At 46.1% G+C, this 20336-nt stretch overlaps 1 protein-coding gene across 2 annotated transcripts in view; it reads left to right on the forward strand.

The window, feature by feature from the left end:
- The window catches only part of ANAPC4 (anaphase promoting complex subunit 4), a 1458106-nt gene that overhangs the window by 145176 nt on the left and 1292594 nt on the right, over window positions 1-20336 (forward strand). For both annotated transcript variants that reach the window (XM_069631855.1, XM_069631854.1), the window contains exons 5-6: window positions 2861-2887; window positions 2981-3025. In XM_069631855.1, the coding sequence (XP_069487956.1) occupies window positions 2861-2887; window positions 2981-3025 (72 nt within the window). The remainder of the gene's footprint in view (window positions 1-2860; window positions 2888-2980; window positions 3026-20336) is intronic.

The raw sequence follows: 20336 nt of genomic DNA on the forward strand, positions 1-20336 counted from the left end.
CCATTGCCTTTCTGTTAAAGCTACATGGTTTCTCCCTGGAGTAGGCACAAAGAACATTAAATAGTTAGGTTATTCAAATCCTCTCCCAAGGATACAATCTCCCATTTTTGTTTGATCCAAAGGAAAGATGATGCCGGTTGTACCCTAGCTCCACCACTGGCTCCTTTGATCGAGGTCTGAAGACATGGTGTTTGCAGATTTGGGAAGATGTGATGCATTCTCATTTTTTGTGGCTTCTCCCTGAACCTAAAAGAATCTTGGTTAATGACATCCAGACAATTCAATTTCATTGGTGCTTTCTTGGACACAGACTGGTCTACCACAGGCTATGGTTTAGAACATCCAGCAGTTCTCACAGCACGAAAAGGTCCCAGCTGGGATTTCTATCTGGCTTCTTGCCCTCATGGCCTCTTGCATCTTCCTGGTATGTAATGGGTAACAGTAATTAGCCACCTGACATCCTTCTGGCGGATCCTTCAGTTTTCATGGGCCTTAGATAGTGGTCCTTTCCAATATTCAATGGGAATCATTTTGCTCTCCATTGTTATCAGATCATCCTGGTTACGGATGCTTCTCTACAATTATTGAGTGTTCCAATTTAAGATATTTCTGTAAAAGGACTTCGAGAAGTCCAAGAGACGTCTGATCAAGTCTCCTTGAAAGGAGAGCAGTCAGGCTGGCATGGAATTACTTCTTGCCACTGGTAAGGAACAAATCCTGGACAGCTCCCCTACAATGCACTCCCTTAACAAGTGTACACCAGTGGGATCACTGCAGCTGTTCAGGAAGACCAGGCTTCTCTGGTTTTGGGGCATTCATTATTGTGGTTGACCTAGCAGGAAAGAAAAAAAGCTTGAGCAGGTGCCTTTAATCCGCTATTTGGTTCTTCACAAGTGTCAGTTGAGCATTGGCTTGTGGAACAGATTTTTTTTTCCATGTAGGGGTTCCCCCAGGAAAACATTTTTTCAAATGTGTGAATCTGGCACCGACGCAAAGGGAGTGTACTCTGTTCTGATCAAGGAAGTTTCCCCCGAGTGACTCCCATGGGGCTTTGTGTACTACTACCCCATTGTAGCTCATGGTGGGGGTCCTTCAGAAACAGAAACCTTGCGATGACTATCTTCAATGCCCATTGCTGCTTGACCTCATGTTTTCACCCTGATAAATCCGTTGCAAGCTTTGTCTCCCAGGAAGCTGGTATGTTTCTTCATCCCAATATGAACCAATTGAACCTGCATTCCTGGCTGTTGAGAGGCCTAGGTACCGTTATTGGTATTTTTTCGGTGAGTAATGGATTTATTTTGTTTCCCAGCAAGATGCCAGACACCAAAATCCATTTAAGAGCGTATGTGGCTTAAGTTCTCAGATGGATGGCATGAGAAGGGCTTTGGCCCTTTTACTTGCCCTCCTTTTTGCAGTTTCTGTGGATCTTGACCAATGCTGGAGTTCAATTTTTGGTACAGTTAAGGGCCTATGGGACCTTTCTGTTTTCATGCCAACCCCTTTAAGTACCTCAGTGGCATCACAATTTTGTTCTCTCCTTTCTGAGGATGGCTTCTCTTAAGTCTTTGCAGTCTTGTCTGCTGGTTTTTCTAAAACTGAAGCTTGCCTTTCTGGTTGCACCTATGTCAGCGAGGAGTGGGTTGGAGCTTCATACTCTCCTTTTCACTGCCTTTATTTGTCTTTGTCAAGAAGGCGTTTATTTATTTGCCATAAGGTAACTGAGTTACATTTGCAACAGAAGATCTACCTAGCAGTTTTCTTCCCTACTCCTCCTTACTCTTCCAAGAAGAATGAGAGATTACACAAGCTTGACCCTTAATGGACTTTATGCTTCTAACTGCAAATGGCTAAAGAATTCTATTTTAAGAAATTCTAAGATTTCTGTTGAAGGAATTTTCTGGGCCCGACAAAGAGATCATCCAAAGTTGGATAGCCCTTTGCATAGAATGTGGCGTGAGCTTATCTTTGAAAAATGTGCCTGTTATGTTTAATACTCATTCTACTAAGGGACCAGTCGGCTACCTCAGCTCTGTTCAGAGGTGTTGCCTTAATGGAGATCGCTCAGGGCTACATGGGCTACATGGGCAGGTCTGCATACCTTAAAGCATTACTACCTTGATTTTCTTGAGACAGATGGTGCGGGAGTTGAGTACTTGGTACTGTAAAGCTTACTTCTATAGGGCTGATACTACACATTCTTCACTACTTATTTTAGTGTGTGTATCAGCAGTCATTCAAGATATTAGGACTCTTTGGGTGGAAGATATCCACCAGACAATCTAGTTATTTACTTTTAGTAATGGTCTTTCCCATGTATGCAATCTTCCTCTCACAGCTTCTTTATGTGGCACCTAGAAACACTTGTGTACTGGCACGTTATAAATACCAAATCATATATCATACCATATATCGACCCCTTCCTCCTTCACCTCAACTAGATTGCCCATAATCTTATTGGCAGCACTACTGTTTCTTTGCATCTGTGACTTGGCACAATGGGTCAGAACAGAGTTGAAAGGGCACACACAACTCATATGCTTTTGGCATATTTTCTGGACTATAGAGGCAACAGTTACTCTAGCCAGAGGCAATGCCCAGCCATACAGCAACCTCTGGTGACTGTACAAAGTTCCCAGACCAGTCTGTGCCTCGAGGTGTAGTTCAAGACATGAGGAATGCCGTATTTATCAGAAAGCATACTATCAATGGTAAGTATGTTTCTCTTCTTGTTTGTGTGCTTGCAACATGCAGACCATGAGTGTATAATTTGTATTTCATTAATAATCACTATATTATGGTCTGACAGATTATGTGAAATTAAATGAACTGACTTGTACAATGTTTTTCCTCTGTTCAGTTATAGTGCTACAGCAAAAATCTTCAGGTGAGTTTCCTATTATACATGTATTGTATGGTTTGTGGCTCCTCTATTTATATCTCTGGGTATCGCGCTGAAATCTACTGCTTTCTATTTCAGTGAGGAAAAATCTGATGAAATCCTGAAGCTCCTGGGTGATGTCAGGTAAATGACCTTCCAAATCAAAAACACAGTAATCCATAAAACTATTTACAATTTCATCTGGTAAAGTACAATAGCGTGATGTAGCGTGATGCATGTACTCTTTCAAATTCAAGGTGGCTGTATACTCCTGAGCATTCTGTGGTTTTGTATTGTATTTTATGATGATGTTCGGCCGTTCAGCCGTTCCAGTCCAAAACAAAGGATTTCTGTAATTCCCAGGAAACAAAATCCAAAGCAATCCTAATTAATGTTTGAATTCAGCTTTTAATACCGGATTATTATGCAGTTTATGGCTCCAAACTAGTTTCAGTAATATCCATGGCCATGAATTATCATCATAGTTAACAAATGTAAACCTACCATTATGTTCTCAAGTACACCAGTTACCTCTTCCTAATGGTCAACTCTTTGGTTTGTACTTTCAATCACATAGGTTATTGAAATTAAAACCCTGACTGGCATCCCCCCAACTATCTGACAGCTATGCAGATCCCTGTAATCTCGCTTATAGTCTACTGTAACTTTATTAACATGGGAATCTGTGAGATTGGCATATCTGCCGAACATTTTATCATCTGTATGATTCTTCCCAGTAGCGACTGGTGAATTTTTTAAGTGGAGGGCCATAAATATTTCACCAAATATGCCCTAGCGACCAAGGTAGCAAGGGATCCTGAACCTATCAATGGTGGTTCGGGCTAGGGCGTAGGGTTGTCCCATCCATCTCCCCCACCCACCACTCCCCCAAAAACATGTTTAGAATAATGGGTTAAAATGGTGAATTTTACAGAAAACTTGTTAGAAAAATTGGGTAAAAAGCCAAACAGTTTACAATTGGTTCCCTTCGACAGTTCAAGCCAGCCCAGGAGCGCTCCCTCAGCTGCAAAAAGCAGCCGAGAGAGTGTTCAATGTTTACTCTGGGCTGGCTCCACCATAATGGCCAGCTATCTGCATGTGTATATGAACTCGGAGGGGACATTGTTTCAGTGCACGCAGTCAGTAAGAACATCTTTTCTCTCCTTGGTATTGCCCCCTTCAAACTGTTTTCTCTCCTTGGTAATTCCCCCTTCAAACTCAAGCACACACACACACACACACACACACACACACATATGCACAAGCAGTCATGAACCCATACAGCCTCTCTCATGCACATGACATCCACCAGAACAATTTACTCGCACAGATATACACACTCATATATACATGTACAGTCACGCTCCCATACAACTTCTCAATCCCTGGATGATTGAGATAAGCTGTATGGTTGTATCAGTGCTTGTGTGCAAGTATATATGAATGTGGGCATCTACCTGCGTAAGTGTTCTGCTGGGTGCTGTGTGACTGATTCATTTGAATGGCGCCCAGCATAACACTTTATGCGAACATGTACGCACGTTCATATAGACACATGTACACAAGCAGTCAGACACTCATACAGCTTCTTTCAATCATGCATTTTGCACCCTCAGAACACTTGGTAACACATTCACAGCATTGCCACAAGCAGCCAGGAAACCCATACAGCCTCTCTCTCAATCATACACGATACCCACCAGAACACTTAGAGACATGCACGTTCAGGGCCTGATTGCAAACCCTGTGTAAGATGATGTGTCTTTCCATCACGGCATAACGCTTTTCTTATATTACACAGAGCTAACAATCACACCCTCAAATACACATAGACAGTATCCACACAAGCAGATCACGCCTGCTTCTGAGGCGGCCGTGCTAGGCGGTGCGGTCTGACGCAGCGTGCTCTAGCGTAGGGTCCTTTCCTCTGACCCAGATGGTGCGGAAGCGGTACGGGGGAGCAGACCGCGGCAAGCAGACCGCGGCGAGTTACAAACTTCACCCGGCGGGCGGGTGGCTTACCTGCCTTGAGGATGGTTCTTCTTGCGGCTGGCTCCTCTTCTCCACGCGTTCCTGCTAATTTCCGGGCGGCACTGCAGTGGGCAGTGAGACTGGACACAGCGTTGCAGCTGCCGGTTGCGGTCTAAGTTTTCTTTGGGCTGTGTGCTCAGGAGAGGGGCTGTCAGGGGTAAGCACTCTGTGGTCCTTTTACCTCTGCACCGCTCGGTGCTGCGTTAGACTGCCGACATTCTTTTTATTAAAATGCCTACCACAAGATCACAATCCATGCCCATAATGCCTAATGGCTCTATGAACCTAGATTTGGCCCTCGAATCTCCTACCATGGTTTTGTCATGGACAGGGGCTTTCATCTGTAGGCATTCCTGCCTCCATTCCCACCTCTATTCCTGCCTCCATCTCTGGGTTAGGGACTGATTGCAGACAGTGTGCGGCCTCAAGCAATACGGCTGCTTCCATACAGGTAATACATCGGGCTCCCCAAAGGAGGGAGAATAGATTTTCAGAAGTTTTAGCCTTAAGTGCCGCGAGGAGACTGAAATTGCAGCAAGACCATCTTCTGCTCACTAATATACTACATACCAATGAGGTTCCCATGAGCGCCGATGGCTTCACCTGCTCCCCTACGGGCTCCTCCATACAACCTCAGCCAATGGTCTATTCCCCTTACAATGCACATCTGGGGGGCTAAAGGGGAGTTGTTCAAAGATAGTGGAGCTACACCAGAAAGCTCGGGCCCCTTAGGCCATCATTTTCCTCGAGATCAGCCGGCTGAGTTAGCAGCAGCCAGAGCTGTGAAGGAGTTGGTTGAGCGCAAAGCCATAGCCAATTGGCTATGCTTTAAGGATAACATGTTATGGGATCTAGCAATCTGTTTGAACTTTGGGGAATTTTATTCCTGGGTAGACACTGTTTCGTCAAATATGTCTGTGCCCTTATCGTCATCTCTACAGAAGTCCGCTCAGGTGAAGTTTACTAGAGAGGAAAAGGCCTCCCAAACATCCATGCTTGAGAACAGAGTTCATACAGACTCTCAAACAGAGCCGATTGAGCTCACTCACAGAGGGACATCTGGGCAATCCAAGACAACTCTGTTCATTCCTTGTCAAATGACTACAGTATCACAAGAGAGTATACCACCTCTCCTGAAGCCCAGGCGACTCATGGCTCCCCTTCCATTTAAGGACATTCGCCAGAGAAAATCCACCATGCCCGAAATTGCGGATTCCAACATGAGGAGTTTCGCATTGGACCCAAGAAACATTGTTCTAATCAATGTGGACAAGCCGAAGCAAGTGGAATCCAGGGAGTCACTAAAAAATAAAGTTTTAGCATGGCTTAATAATAAAGTGGGACCCAATTGTATAAGGGCGCAGGACCTCAAAGTTCTTCAGAGACTACAGATAACACTGACTGTATCATTATTGGTTGTTGGTCTAGTAGTTTGCCCTCTTTTATAAACAGTCTCACCAATGTACAGGACATGTCCGCCTTCACAAAAGTGCGAATAGTGTTAAATTAACCTATCCTCTTTTCTTTACGATGTTGTTTTCCTTCTTCCATGGGAATGGCCTAGTGGCCCCCTTGTCAGTACATGTTTTCAGAGCTTAATGTTGTTTGTTCTTGTTATACTCATTATGTAACTTTGTTGTTTTGTCGGCACCTTAGGGTACCTTGTGCGTGGTATAAATCAATAAACATAAACACACCCATACAGCCTTTGTCATCATTCATACACACGGCACGCACACCGTAGAAATACAAACTCCCTCCCCCACTTTTATAAAAACGTTTAAACACTTACCTGAGTAGGCCAAGGCAGTGATCTTCTCTGGTTGGGCCAGGCTTTCTCCCTCTTCCTCCAACGTACGTTGTTGGAAGAGGGTCAGGAGAAGCCCTTCACCCCTCCTCAGTCTTCTGTCGGGCAGAGGGCAAGATCAGCATTGTAACCCCTTTCCTGGAACGAGGCAGGGGTGAAGAGCCATTTAGGATGCCTCCAGGGCGGTTTTTAACAGCGCTGCAAGGAATATTGAAGGGCTGATTTCATCCATGGTCTCCCAATACCTTTCACAGAGCTTGGCATTGGTGCTTTATTCACTGATCTACACCCATGTAAAGTGCTGTGTAGGGCATACGGGACACCGCCAGTTTTTGTATTTGCAAAGAATTAAAATGTTTTTTATTCTCTGCAAATGCAACTACAACATTAAAAACCGTGAAAGCCAGTGTACTTCAGTCACTTAGAGAGAATGGTCATTGGAGATCCTGAGGCCTGCTAACAGGAAATACGTGAATATTATGGCCCCAGGTCTCCAGACGTATCTGTGTTAGGCTCTGCATATATTTATTACAAGTGTGCCTTTTAATTGCATTCACTTGAGAGCCGTGGTGGCGATTTGGTCCAAGGGGAAAGATGACCGATCAAGTGTATTTTGTGTGGCGGCTAAAGAAGATTTAGCAAATATTTTATTGTTTTGTCCCTCAATTTCATCCATTTGAGAGCATACATTAAAACCAGTTTTGTAGGGCCAATGATTCCTATGTTATGAGCCAGATTTGCATTATTTGTTAGGGGCGATATCAGTTTGTGGGGTGGGCACTTTTGTCCTTTTTACAGTGTGCATTGTCTCGGAGGACATTTTTGTTGAGGTTTGTTTGAACCTGAGTATCGTGGCAATGTTTTTAGGGTTTTAATGTTGGTATTTCAATAATTTTTAATTGACTGTAATATTGTTGAATATTGTTGTTTGTATGGTATGTTTTGCATCACCGAAATAAACCTTTGACTTGAAATACTACATTTTCCTTACTATGGAGCGAGTTAACATCATTCGCTCAATAATGCGAATGCATTCTTTTGTGCATTTATTTAGAAGCTTTTATTTTTATTTGCACAACATGGAGGATCTTGAAAATATATGTGGGGTGGTATGCCGACCTAGTGCCTCCTGTGGGCGAGCCTCCAATAGTTCTTCCATTAATTCGATTTAACGGCATATATGCACTGCAAAACTTTGCACAGGCTTGCCATCTCTCTAAAACAGATTATTCTGTGAAAAGATTAGCACGGAAGGAAACTCATAATCGCGATGTTGGTTATTTGCAGACACACAAACCTGTATGTTCTGTAAAGTCAATGGCCATTTACCTGCTGACTACATACCCAATATCTGAGCTACAGAATATCTAGTGGCATGTGTAGTTCATCATCCTGGGATCTTCATTAATATCTGTTGAGATGAATTTTCAGAATCACACCTGTTGCATACAAAATCTTTCCTAGCAATATTCCTGAATCTGAGAGTCCACCCTATTCTGATGAACGGAGACACACTAATGTGTACCCAAACCCGAACTGGGAAGTGCAAAGGAAAAGCAATGCTTAGATTTTGGAGGGCATGAGAGTGGTGAAGGGTTTAGTTAAGCACACATGGAGCACTCTTGATAATGTAAGTTAGATACAGGAGGAAGCTCAGGGGTCGTAGGTGCAGAGGACTCTTCAGGACTCTGGTTAGTTTGCGGTTATGAGTTCCGATTAACCGGTTTCTGCACAACTGGGCACTCTGGAAACACCGACTTTGGGGCCACCACTTCTACGACAACCTCAGAGGACTGCTAGGATGCCACACAGATGGCGAGCAGCGATGGGCACTTGGAACAAAAGGGCAGAAGCCTTATGGCTAGAGCAAAGAAGCTGGTCCTACAAGGCCTCTCTTGGTGGTGGAATGCTTCTTATTCTATAAACTGAGGATCTGCGGAGTTCCAAGGCTCCGCTCGGGAATGCAAACATTGCAGTGAAGTAGCCCACAAGGGCATCTGGCTAGCCTGCAGGATGGTTTTGGCACTCTTCCGAGTGCTTCCAGTGTCTGGATCTTCAAGCCGAGGTCAGGACTGTTTGTTCCCACTAGTCCAGTTGCCGAAGCACCAATGAAGGTCTTCTTGAGATCTGCAGAGAGACTTGGCTTCACTGGGTGAGTGTTGAAAGGGCTGATGGCGATCTTCCAACAAAGAGTTCTGTAGTCTTCAGCGGACGTCCGTCCTTCGTAGATGTCCAATGATGATCTGAAGTGTGGCTGCAGGAATTCCTCTTTTATCCAGGATGGAGAAGCACCCAGCCCACCAATCGCAAGGATTGTAACACATTGTACCACATTGTACCTTGTACGGCCTTTCCAGTCCTGCACAGCCACTGGACACTGCATCTGTTCAGCAACGGACACACAAAGCAGTGAGGTGGACTGAGTCTAGACATACCCAGTTCCCAACGTCCGGCCAGACACACAGACTGCCACTTTGCCTGCGAAAGCTGAAGCTTTCCCCAGGGAAAGGGTTTACGATAGTGAAAATCCAGCCAGCCTACGGCAGGATGAAGGTCAAAAAACAAGATGGCCAAAGTCCGGACATATATCTTGTGGCACAGCTATTTTAAAGTACATGGTGGTCTATATGGCATTAAGCAATAACTTGCTTTAGTGCACGAGACTACAAAAAGAAACGCTGCTAAAGTATCCGTACCAACAGCCCATCCTAAACACATCATGCAAGTAACCCAAAAAGTGAAGGTGATGTGGGCAGGAAAAATAAACAAAGATCTTTACAATGAAGGACAGAGTTCTCCTGCACCGATAGCCAGAGGGACTGATCAGCACCCCCAAAACAGATGAGCATAGTATGGAAAGCGGCGAAAAAAGGCTACACTTAAAACCAAAAGTCATGAAAAATGTAACACAATGGCAAAAAGAATAGAGTCCCTGATGTTTTATGGAGAGAAAGCAGCAAAAAAAAACAATTGTTCCCATCAATATTCATAAACATTGAATATCTCTGCCCATGCTTGAACACTTTTTGATATAGGACAGAACTCTCCTTACATGTAAAAACATTAATACCTTTTCATAATGAGCATCATATTTAATACAGGGACGTTGCCAGCAGCAAAGTTGTGGCTGCTACGTGCTTCCGCTGGATCATTCAATGATAAGCCTTGAAAGTGACTAAAATCAAGCCAGACTCCTGATTCCGACTAGTGAAACCTGGCTAAGAACAGGAGCAGAACAGATGGATGCAGCGATCGGCGGACAGTGAGGCAGGGACGATTTCGGCCTGGTTACTGCATTCAACAAGATGGCGACCACCATGAGCTCTGAGGCGGCGGTTAGCCGAGCGCGCCTATGACGGTGGACTGCGAGGAGGGTGGATGATCCGGAACGGATAGGCCCAGACACTAGCGGCTTGAGCAGAGGTCATCTGCATTCCCTTTGTGGTGCTGGTGTGATCGAGGAGAAGGCGAGTGCATCACATTGGAAGATCCACAGTGCGGGAGGTCCCGACAGACGTAACTTGCGAGCGGCTGCAATGGCGGCCCGAGATGTACTCTGGTGATGCATTGCAGAGATTGGGGCATATGCAGAGAGGTCAGTGTAGCCTGTGGGTATGGGCAACTCCTGATCTCGGCTGCTGCATCGAGGGGATGAAAACTCTGGCCGTGTGACTGCGCAGGTGCTGCATGGGACCTGAACCTTGTTTGGGGCTGGCATATGGCGACCCGACCACACACTGAGCTGGAGGAGCCTGGGGTGCCAGATTGACGGCGCGGTCCATCACTTGTCTGCATAGGAGGGTAGGGGATGCTCGAGTGATCCGCCGCACTGCAGGTGAGGCCAAGTACCGGCAGATTGTAGTTGCAGTCACGGCCGGCACACATGCGCTAGCCTGAAGAGCCTGCGCTCTGGGGGTATAAAGGTGGCCCGAGATATGGGAAAAACTACTGGCTGTGGTACGCTGTTGGCACACTTATGGCGAGATCACATGCATCGCCCTCCATGGTGCAGTTGAACGGCGTAGTTGTTGGTAGATATTTGTGTACTGATCTGGGCGTGGTTCCTTTCATTGGAAGCCCCCTGCACGGTGTGCTGACAGTGAAGCACTCAAAACGGGTCTGGTGGAGCACGGGTTTGGGGCATTGCGTTGGCTTACGGACACACATAATACAAGCACCTGTCTAACCGAAATGGCTGGGGTAAAGCCAAACGGACCAAAATGGAGGCAGCAATGGTATAACAGCATCCCTGATGGGGTAGCAGGACTGTGCAGATGCATAGCCCGCGGAACATCAAGGAGGAGGTGAGCAGCAAGTCTGCATGGCCATTTCTGCCTTGCAAACGTGTCTGAAAAAATAAAATGGACGCAGTCATGATGGATGTTGGACTACTCAGACAGGATGTCCATGCTCTTGCTGATAAGATGGGCAGTGTTGAGAAGCAGCTGGAGGAGAACAAGGCAAGAATCTAGAGTACACTATCCAAGGTTAAGGATCTGATTCTGAGGTTGAGAGTCCTGGAAAACCAGGCTGAGGATGCGTAAGCAAGGGCCAGAAGAAATAACATAGGGGTATTCGGCCTGCCGGAGGGGTGAGACGTAACAACCCCACAGCATTTGTGGAAAACATGCCCCTGCAGGAAGTGGGCCTGGGCACATTTACGCAAGGATTCACCTGCCGGGAGCACCCCCGTAGCCTCTCATTGCCAGGATCATTAATTACAAGAACAGAGAAAGAATACTAGCGTACTCTTGGGACGGAAGTATTCTTCAAAGAGCATCCTCTAAACTGGCCATATATCCTCTGATTACACGCTCCAACTACAAAGACTTAGAGCTCAGTTTGGCCACACTATTCAGCAGCTGCGGGTAGCTGGGCTAAAATGCATGTTAATCCATCCTGTCGGGCTCAAAGTGCTACATAATAGCAGGCCCCTCCTTTTTTTTTTTTTTTTTTTTTTTTTTTTTAACTTTTGTAATGGAGGACCATCCCCTACTCTGATTGTGACTGGGGAAAAATTCAAAATTATAACAGGAGGGGTTGTCCCGACAGGAACATTATTTAAATATAGAAATATATTGCTATTATCTCTAAGGTGTGATAATGTGGAGCGTATTCTAAATTTGACGCCTATCTAACAAGACCCTGTAAGCAAGAAATGTCAGTCATAGGCACCTATATGTAAACATTTTTTACCAAATTTCAAAATTTATCATGTATTTAATTGGGCATACATTGTTTTTTAAAACTTTTAACAACATAAAACAAAAAAATGCAATAAATACAGAAATGGATATGCACCATATACAATGTAGGCTGAGGAGGTTGCTTTCAGCTTATTCTTTACTTTCAAAGACGTTCTGAGACACAAGCCAATACACAAACATCTCTGTCTAGTTAGTTAGTCAAGATTAAGGAATCCTGTCCAAAAGGTAATTGATGGGCTCAGGTGTTGTGCCCAAAAGGTGATCGATGGGCTCAGGGGTCTACGTAAGTCTCAAATTCTAAATATTGAGTATCCTATTCATTGTGTGTCTCTGCTGTCCGCGTAAGGCTAAGTATGTTTTGGTAGTTGTGATCGGATTATTCCCCCTTCCTCAGGACCAATATCAATTATTAGGCCAACCTCATCTGTGTGCGATAACTGTGCGAGCTGGCTCTGTTATGCCTAATGGTTGGTGTTTAGTCTGGATACTTCATAACTCAATAACTGTCCCATGTAGGAAATAAATCCAAGGAAAGCGATTCTTTGGTTAATTGCTACGCTGTCTTCCTGGGCCGCTGTCTACATGATCGCTTAGTTCATGTTGAAAAGTGAGTTTCCTCTGTCCACTTGGCAATCCTATTTAAAGCATGGATAGACACTTTAAATGTGGCGCTCATTCGGTCACGCTACTGGTGGCAATCCAAAGCTTCTCTGTCCTTCCTTGCAGTTAATTAACCTGAAAGTCCATGGGAGACAACACATAGTGCTCCGTGTCACATTACGAAGTAGATCTCTTTTTTGAAAACGCAGAAGACGCACACTCATAGATGGACATGATAAAGGTGCCCCCACTCGAGGTGAGATAAGAGATTGATGTGTGTGAAACAGGTGTACCTTGGGTTTACACAATATCAGACACTTTTAAATTAAAGGTGACAATAGGACACATGTGTGCAGGAGTAAGGAGTTCAGAAGCAGGCATGAGCCTAGGCACAGGTTCTGACGAATGACTGCAATCGGCGCACACGTACGTTTTGGTGCCTGTTTAACGTACCCAACTGCTGCACGCTGCACTGGGAAATAGGGAGTAGGGTGGGAAGAGCAGTAACACCTGAATATGTTCTATACCATGGGGCTGTTTGTTATTGACTTTGTGTTTTGTTTGGCTTGCTTGCTTGGGTTTGCAAGCTTGAGTTATATGCTTGCTGCGTAGCTCCAAGACTTCGATTTAAGGTTTTCATAATTTGCATATCCTCGTGGGTGATACAAGAGTGGATGTGGATGATGGGTGGAATGGGGAAAAATGATAGAACTGGCTAGAGTGATGGGTTTGGAGGTTAAGAAATAATGGCTTGTGACTTGAGGATTGTTTCTTGGATCATTAGAGGGCTCAATAGATTTATGAAGAGAAACAGTGTGTACTCGTAACTGCGCAGGAAGGCAGTGAAAGTTGCTCTGCTTCAGAAGACGCACATCACAGCGGATAGGCAGATCATGATAACTAAAAAGTGGGGTGGAGTCTGATGCAGATCCACTTATTCGGAGTACGCCAGAAGTGTTTACATATGGGTAGTCGCATCTGTGCCCTTTAAATTGTTGGAGACAAAAAAGGACAATGAAGGCAGAATGGTTTTGGTTCACAGCTTTTTTCGAAAACCTGGGTAGTGTGCATCAACACGTATGTGCCTCACCATGATGCAACTGTCTTCTTTAAATCATTATACCCCAGGCTGTCACCATATCGGGGAGCCTTGTGGATCTGGGGAGGGGATTTCAGTTGCACGCTTGATCCCAGAATAGACGCGTCCGACAGTAAATATAGGAATCCGGCTCTGCCAGCAAAATGCCAGAGATCCCTGTTTCAACCTTGGGCTCGAGGAGGTGTGAAGATAGATTTAATTGCGACATGAGAGGATACTTGTGTTATTCTGCCACACACCAGGTGCATACAAGTATAGATTACCTGTTCATGGATAAAGACTGTGTGTGAGTTCATGGAAGCTGTTTACAGGGCAAAGTCTTTTCTGATCATGCTCTGCTACTGATAGTATGGCAGAGCGATACTAGCAGACTGCTGATTCCGACATGGAGGTTGAGGGCTGAAGCATTATTAGATGAGCCATTCAAAAATCCCATGGCGGACAGGATAGAGGATTTTTTTTAGTCCAACACAGGCGCAGTGGTCATAGGGTGTGGGACATATGGGATGCCTTTAAGGTAATTATGAGGGTGGATGCTATTGGCAAGATGGTTGGTTTTAGGAAATAATTAGTTGATAGGCTAACTTGCACTGAAGCCAAAATAGAAAGAGGAGAGCACAGACACTCGGTGCATGAGATGGGCGGACACTTATGGCACTACGGCAGACGTGCATGGCAGAATGAGACAGACTGGATAAATATGATTACTCCAAATATACAGAAAAACTGCAGTGTGGGGATAAACCGGGAAGGATGTTGGCGTGGCTGAGCCGTGGGGACACAAGGAGGGAAATAAGGGTATACCCGCATATCATCGAAGTACTTTTCATCGTGGGACTTTTCATCGCCACTTTTTCATCGACCAAAACTCTTATTTTTAAAAAAAAAAAAAAAATGTGTGGGGTGTTTTTTTGGGGTTGGGGTAAGATTAAGTAAGGGGGGTCTGGAGGGGGGAACCCCCCACCCCCTTAAAAAAATAAAAATAATGAAACGATGAAAAGTCCCACAATGAAAAGTACTTCGATATAACGTAGAACCGAAATAAGGGTGATAAAGGATGAATGCAGAGAAACTTGGAGGGCTCACAGTATGATTAATGAAGCATTCAGTAGGTTCTACGATTCGCTATACGGACCAGTATCGGCAGATCATGACAGTGACACTGAAGAAGATCTGACCCAGATCAAATTTCCCCGCCTTGGGAGGGATCAGGTGGACATGTTGGATGCTCCACTTGCAGTGGATGAGCTCGAGACTGTAACACTGGCACTCCCTTCGGGCAAAACGTCAGGGATAGATGGCCTCCTGGAAGAAATTTATAACGCATTTGCGACCGAACTAACACCCAGACTCTTGCAGATGTTTTAAAAAGCGTATGAGCTGGATATACTTCTGCAAAGCATTAGAGAGTCCACCAGTATGCTGATTCTTAAAGCTAACAAACCGCTGCTAGAGTGTGCTTCATAAAGACCCATCTCAATGGTGAACCAAGACTGTAAGATGCTGACTGCACTCCCAGTGAACAGGCTGCGGAATGTAATAGGTGCCCTGATACACCCCGACCAGACAAGGTATGTCCCTGGCAGAAACACATCCTGGAATTTTCATAGACTGCACCACGCCATAGAAAGGACTAAGGAATGTACAGAGGAATATGTGGTGGCATCGCTCGATGCAATTAAGGCCCTCGACTCTGTTCACTGGGACTGGCTATATGCAACACTATGGCACTTTGGCATGAGTGTACTATTTCTTACATGGGTCAGGCTAATTTACACTAAGCCAGTTGCAAGAGCAAAACCGGGCTTGTACATATCAGACAGATGGGACTTGCGCAGGGGCACCGAACAAGGATGCCAACTGTCTCCAATGTCGTTCATTCTCGCCCTACAGCCCCTCGCAGAGTTTGAGGTCGGAATTTGTAGATGCTGGTATACATGTGGATGGAAGTACACACGTCGTATCCTTATATGCAAATGACATGCTGCTCTATGTACAACACCCTGAAACAAACTTACTGTACATATTTGAGGTGCTCAAAAGCTTTGCAAGGCTCTCTGGCATTAGTTAGCCGTAGCAAATTGTGTTGTTTCCATTAGCAGGGTGGGCGGCATTGATAGACTGCCACATATGGAATTGCAGTGGGCAACGGATGTGTTCCGCTACCTTGGAGTGAATATATATCATGACTTTCACGTGAAAAGAACACATTGGAGGCCTAAAAAGGGACTTCTGGGCTAAGCTACCTCTGGTGGTAATGGGCCGAACGGACCTGCTTAAGATGGAGTTACTGCGCTTATTGTATTGTTTTGTAAATATACCCTATGACATCCCTAAGATGTTCTTCAGCATCCGGAAGATTTATATGGAGTGGTAAGAGGAGCAGAAAAGCGCTAAACATGCTATGCAAGGATTACACTGAAGGAGGGATTAGACTGCCGCACTTTTTTTTTTATTGTATACACATTTTTATTGTGTACCAATCAACCAATAGAAAACATTACAATAAATTTCGAACACACATTTAATCCAACCTCCCAAACCCTGCTTCACGTGATTGCTGTACAATTCCAGTCCTCATCAATGTCAACACATACATAAAATTGACTTTATAACAAAGCATATCATTTATAAACCTAGAAATCTTTCCCAAATTCCCATGTAAAGGTTGCCTTTCTTTTTCCTGTGCATTAACATATTTTCCATTAGGGACATCCTCTGCAAGTCCTCCAACCATGCTGACCTTGAGGGGACACCTTCGCTTTTCCAGTCACGCAAAATAACTTTTTCTTTTTGCGGGTAAAGCCACCCTAAAAAACTAACATCTCTGTGGGTAAGGCACATCTGCAACCTGTTTCTCTTCTCCCAGTACAGTCGTAGAAAAATCATAACCAATATCAATTGTTCATATTTGACGTCACCCCTTTCCAAAATTCCCCTCAACCCACTTCATTTCCACATCGTATGTTCAAATTAATCCACTCTGCTTGCTGAGTCAATTAAGCCCCTTTCATACATTTTTTTTGTGGTTTCCAGTATACTCTGTTCTTAGTTTTAATAATGATAATTATCATTAAAGTTTTAATCTGCCTATGACGTTCTCCTAGGTTTAGTGCAGTTAATTTAATGTTCCTGCATACATTGACCCATCTACTAGTAATCTCTGAACCCATTTTTTCTGACAATTTTTCTAGTAGACCCACATTTACATCTTTGCAGTCAACTGCATGTTTGTAAACTCTTGAAGCAATGTTACCTTTCGCTTTGAATTCCTTCAAATAATCAGCCTAACCTCTTCCTTATTTTGTAATTCTTGCACCAATAGCCCTTTTCAACAATTTTCAATATTCCACATATATGCAGTCCACCAGGCCCCATCCAGTTCTCAGTCCTTTAAAACACTTCCACTTATTCTTTTCAAACAGGTCTCCTCGCCAGCAGATATTACTCAAAACCCAATTTGGCCAAAATAGCATTTTTCCACCTAACGCAATCTCTTTGTTCAGCTACTTTGAAGAGTACTGTCTGGTAGGGCAGCTGCAGTTCGTTGCCTGCTGGCGGACAAACACTTGTTTCACATGAAACACTTGAAGGCATTTGCTAAGCCATATCGCTTGCAAGAGATACGGTGGGTGCAAAATAATCAGACTGTCTGAGTCCCCTCATCTGCTGACTCTGTGCAGGAGACCATGGTACAGAACCTGGAAGCTGCTAGGCGTAAGGGATCCCTGCTCCATTAATACACCATTGGCTTCAGTATATGGGACACATTATAATGTCTGCACAATCAGAAAGCATTGGGAAATGAAGGGTGTCCTAACACTGGGAGACTTGCTCGCTGACAGGGTCTTGATTCAATTTCCAAAGTTGGTATGAGGGTTTGCTATACACAAAGGCCAATTTCTGACATGCATGCTTCTAATTAAAATAATTGAGACAAGATGACCCAGATTTCAGGAGGGTATGGAGGGGGACACTACGGTAGAAGTGATGTGCGATGTATCAGAAGGTGGGCATGTTGTCGCCAGACTCGATGAATTGACACTGCGCACTATTAATACTGCAGACCTTTAAAGTACGTACAAAATGGGAAGAAGTCTTGGGGAGAGTTTTCACTGATGCATAGTGGCCAAGAACATTATTGTACACAAAAATTGTTTCGAGGGGATTGGGTCCTCCGACATATTCCATATCTATGACAATAATCACCACAGCTGTGCTGCTTCGGAAAATCTTCGGCTCCTGCGTCGATGACGTCGATACGCCGCCCTCGAGGACCTCCTCCGACGGCTAGGGTCACTGGATGTTATAAGTAGGACGCACGACGCCCGTAGACTCACTTCCGCGAACGTGTTAGCTTCGTGAATCTTCGTACGCCTCGACTGTTTGGAGTTTCTGTTGTTCATCTCGGTTCTTCCAACCTGTTCGTTTGTGAAGTTATTCTTTGTGAAGATGTCTACCTCGTCTTCCACACTTGCGTCCGGGCTTTAAGAAGTGCGGGGACTGTGGGTCCAAGATGTCGGTCACGGACTCGCACAACGCCTGCCTCTGGTGCCTCGCGGAGGCCCATGACCCGGATGACTGTGTCGACTGCCAGTCGCTCACGTCCAAAGCCTTACAGGAGCGCAAGAAGTTGTTATCGGTAGGTAAGGTGTCCAAGCCCCGGAAGTCGAGGTCTGCGGGGCTTTCGACGGACGACTCGAGGGGCGACACCCTGCGTCGTCGTCGGAAGTCCAGTGAGTCTCGGTCCCGGAGTCGGTCTCGCCACTCCTCTGCCTCTTCGAGGCACTCCCAGAAGCACTGTCATCGGTCGCCTTGCCCGTTCTCATCCGAGGACTCAGCCCGTCGGCGGGTCGCTTACCCCACCAAGCATGCGACACCGGAGGAATGGGCTTCCTTCGGGAAGAAAATGTTGCCGATTCTCGAATCGCAGGGCACTGGTCCGTCCGCACCTCCGAGTGGGGTTGGTCGTGATCAGCCGAGAGACGCCGCTCGCATGCCTTCGGGCTCGGGTGGTCGTCACGATTCACGGCAAAGGTCCCGCTCGGACAAGGGGAATCGTTCTTGGCATGCCCGGTCTAGGTCCCGGTCCTCGACGCGCTCGAGACCGAGTGAGCCTGTGAAGTCTTCCAGGAAGACAACGACGCCTAGGTCATCGACGGACTCTCTCGAGGCTCCGCCTCCGAGGAAGTCGTCGAGGGATACGCTCAGGCCTCCTCCCTCGAGGCCTGTGTCGACGCCATTGATGCTGTCGGCACCGCGTCTGTCGTTGACGCCGATTCTCTAGACACCTTTCGGGGCTGTGTCGACGGGAGTACCCCGTGGCTCGGGGGAACCACCTAGGAAGGCTCTGGCCAAGGTCAAGCATGGCTTTGGTTCTAGTTCTGTGCCTTCTTACCGCCATCTGGAATTCATTTCAGAGGTGGATGAGGGCTCTGATGATGGCATGGTCCTGACACGGTGCCTGATGAGATTCTCTCGGGCCATAGCCAGTTTGAGGACCTGAGGCAGTCCCTGCATGATGCTAGTGGGCTGGACACCTCTCCGGAGGTAGAGTTTTGTAGGCCTGAGCCTGGCACTCTTGCCGATTCTTCGTACCGGCGACTTATGTCACGGGTCACCGAGTACTTAGGATGGTCTGCTCCCAAGGGGAGTTTGTTCAGGATGACCTTACGGATATCCTCGACATTGGTCCACCAACTGACCCGGTACTGCCATTCCATATGGCTCTGCAAAGAAGGGTGGCAGCGGCTTGGACTGCTCCGGAGAGTCTCCCGGCTGTGAGCAAGTCTTTGCTGCGAAAATACCACCCAGCCGGTAGTGACCCCTGCTACTTGTCCAAGCACCCTACTCCGGAGAGTTTGGTGGTGCAGGCGGCTACGGCCCTGGCAAAGCAGGCTTCGTACCCTACCATCCCTCCTGATAGGGACGACAAGCGTTTTGATGGCTGGGCGAAGAAAGTGTTTTCTGCAGGGGGTATGGCGCTTCAGGCGGCCAACTCCATTTGTGCCTTGTCTCGTTTCACGCACACTCTGTGGAACTGTGTTTCCTTGGCGGCTGAACATATTCCCGAAGGGGATGAACGGGATCGTTTCCTTGCCATGGTTCATGGATGGCAAGGATGCTATGTGTGAGGCCGTTCAGTCTGGTTTGGACATGGCAGATTGCATCAGCCGGTCCATGGCAGTGAGCACCGTGATACACAGGTTTGCGTGGTTGCGGAAGTCGGGGTTTGCTCCTGATGTGCAAGCCCTGCTCCTCAACATGCCCTTTGACGGGGAACCTCTTTTTGGCAGCAAGGCTGACGAGAGCCTTGAGAGGTTGCAGACTTCCAAAGCTACAGCGAAGTCGTTGGGCGCTGCAGTTCGACAACCTCTGCCTTTTCGACCTAGGCGACAGCAATGGAGGGGAGGTTCCTTTCGTTATTACTCATCCTTTGGTAAAGCGAGAGGAGCTGCCAGTCAAACGGGCCACCGTAGGAGTGCCAGAGGTGGAAAACAAGGTACTCAAGGTGTCAAGGCCGCTCGGGCTGTTGCCTCTTTGCCCTCAGGCAACGCCGCAGCCGCTTCAGCTCAGTCATGAGGCCATGTCCCATGGTTCTCCGGTTGGGGGAAGGCTGGCGCAGCATCTTGCAGAGTGGCGCGCCATTACAGATGTGTGGGTTCTGGAGATCATAACCCACGGCTACTGTCTTCCTTTCCGGCAGAGGCC

Source organism: Ambystoma mexicanum, chromosome 6q, assembly GCF_040938575.1.
Source record: "Ambystoma mexicanum isolate Mex_15411 chromosome 6q, UKY_AmexF1_1, whole genome shotgun sequence".
NCBI classification, from domain to species: Eukaryota; Metazoa; Chordata; class Amphibia; order Caudata; family Ambystomatidae; genus Ambystoma; species Ambystoma mexicanum.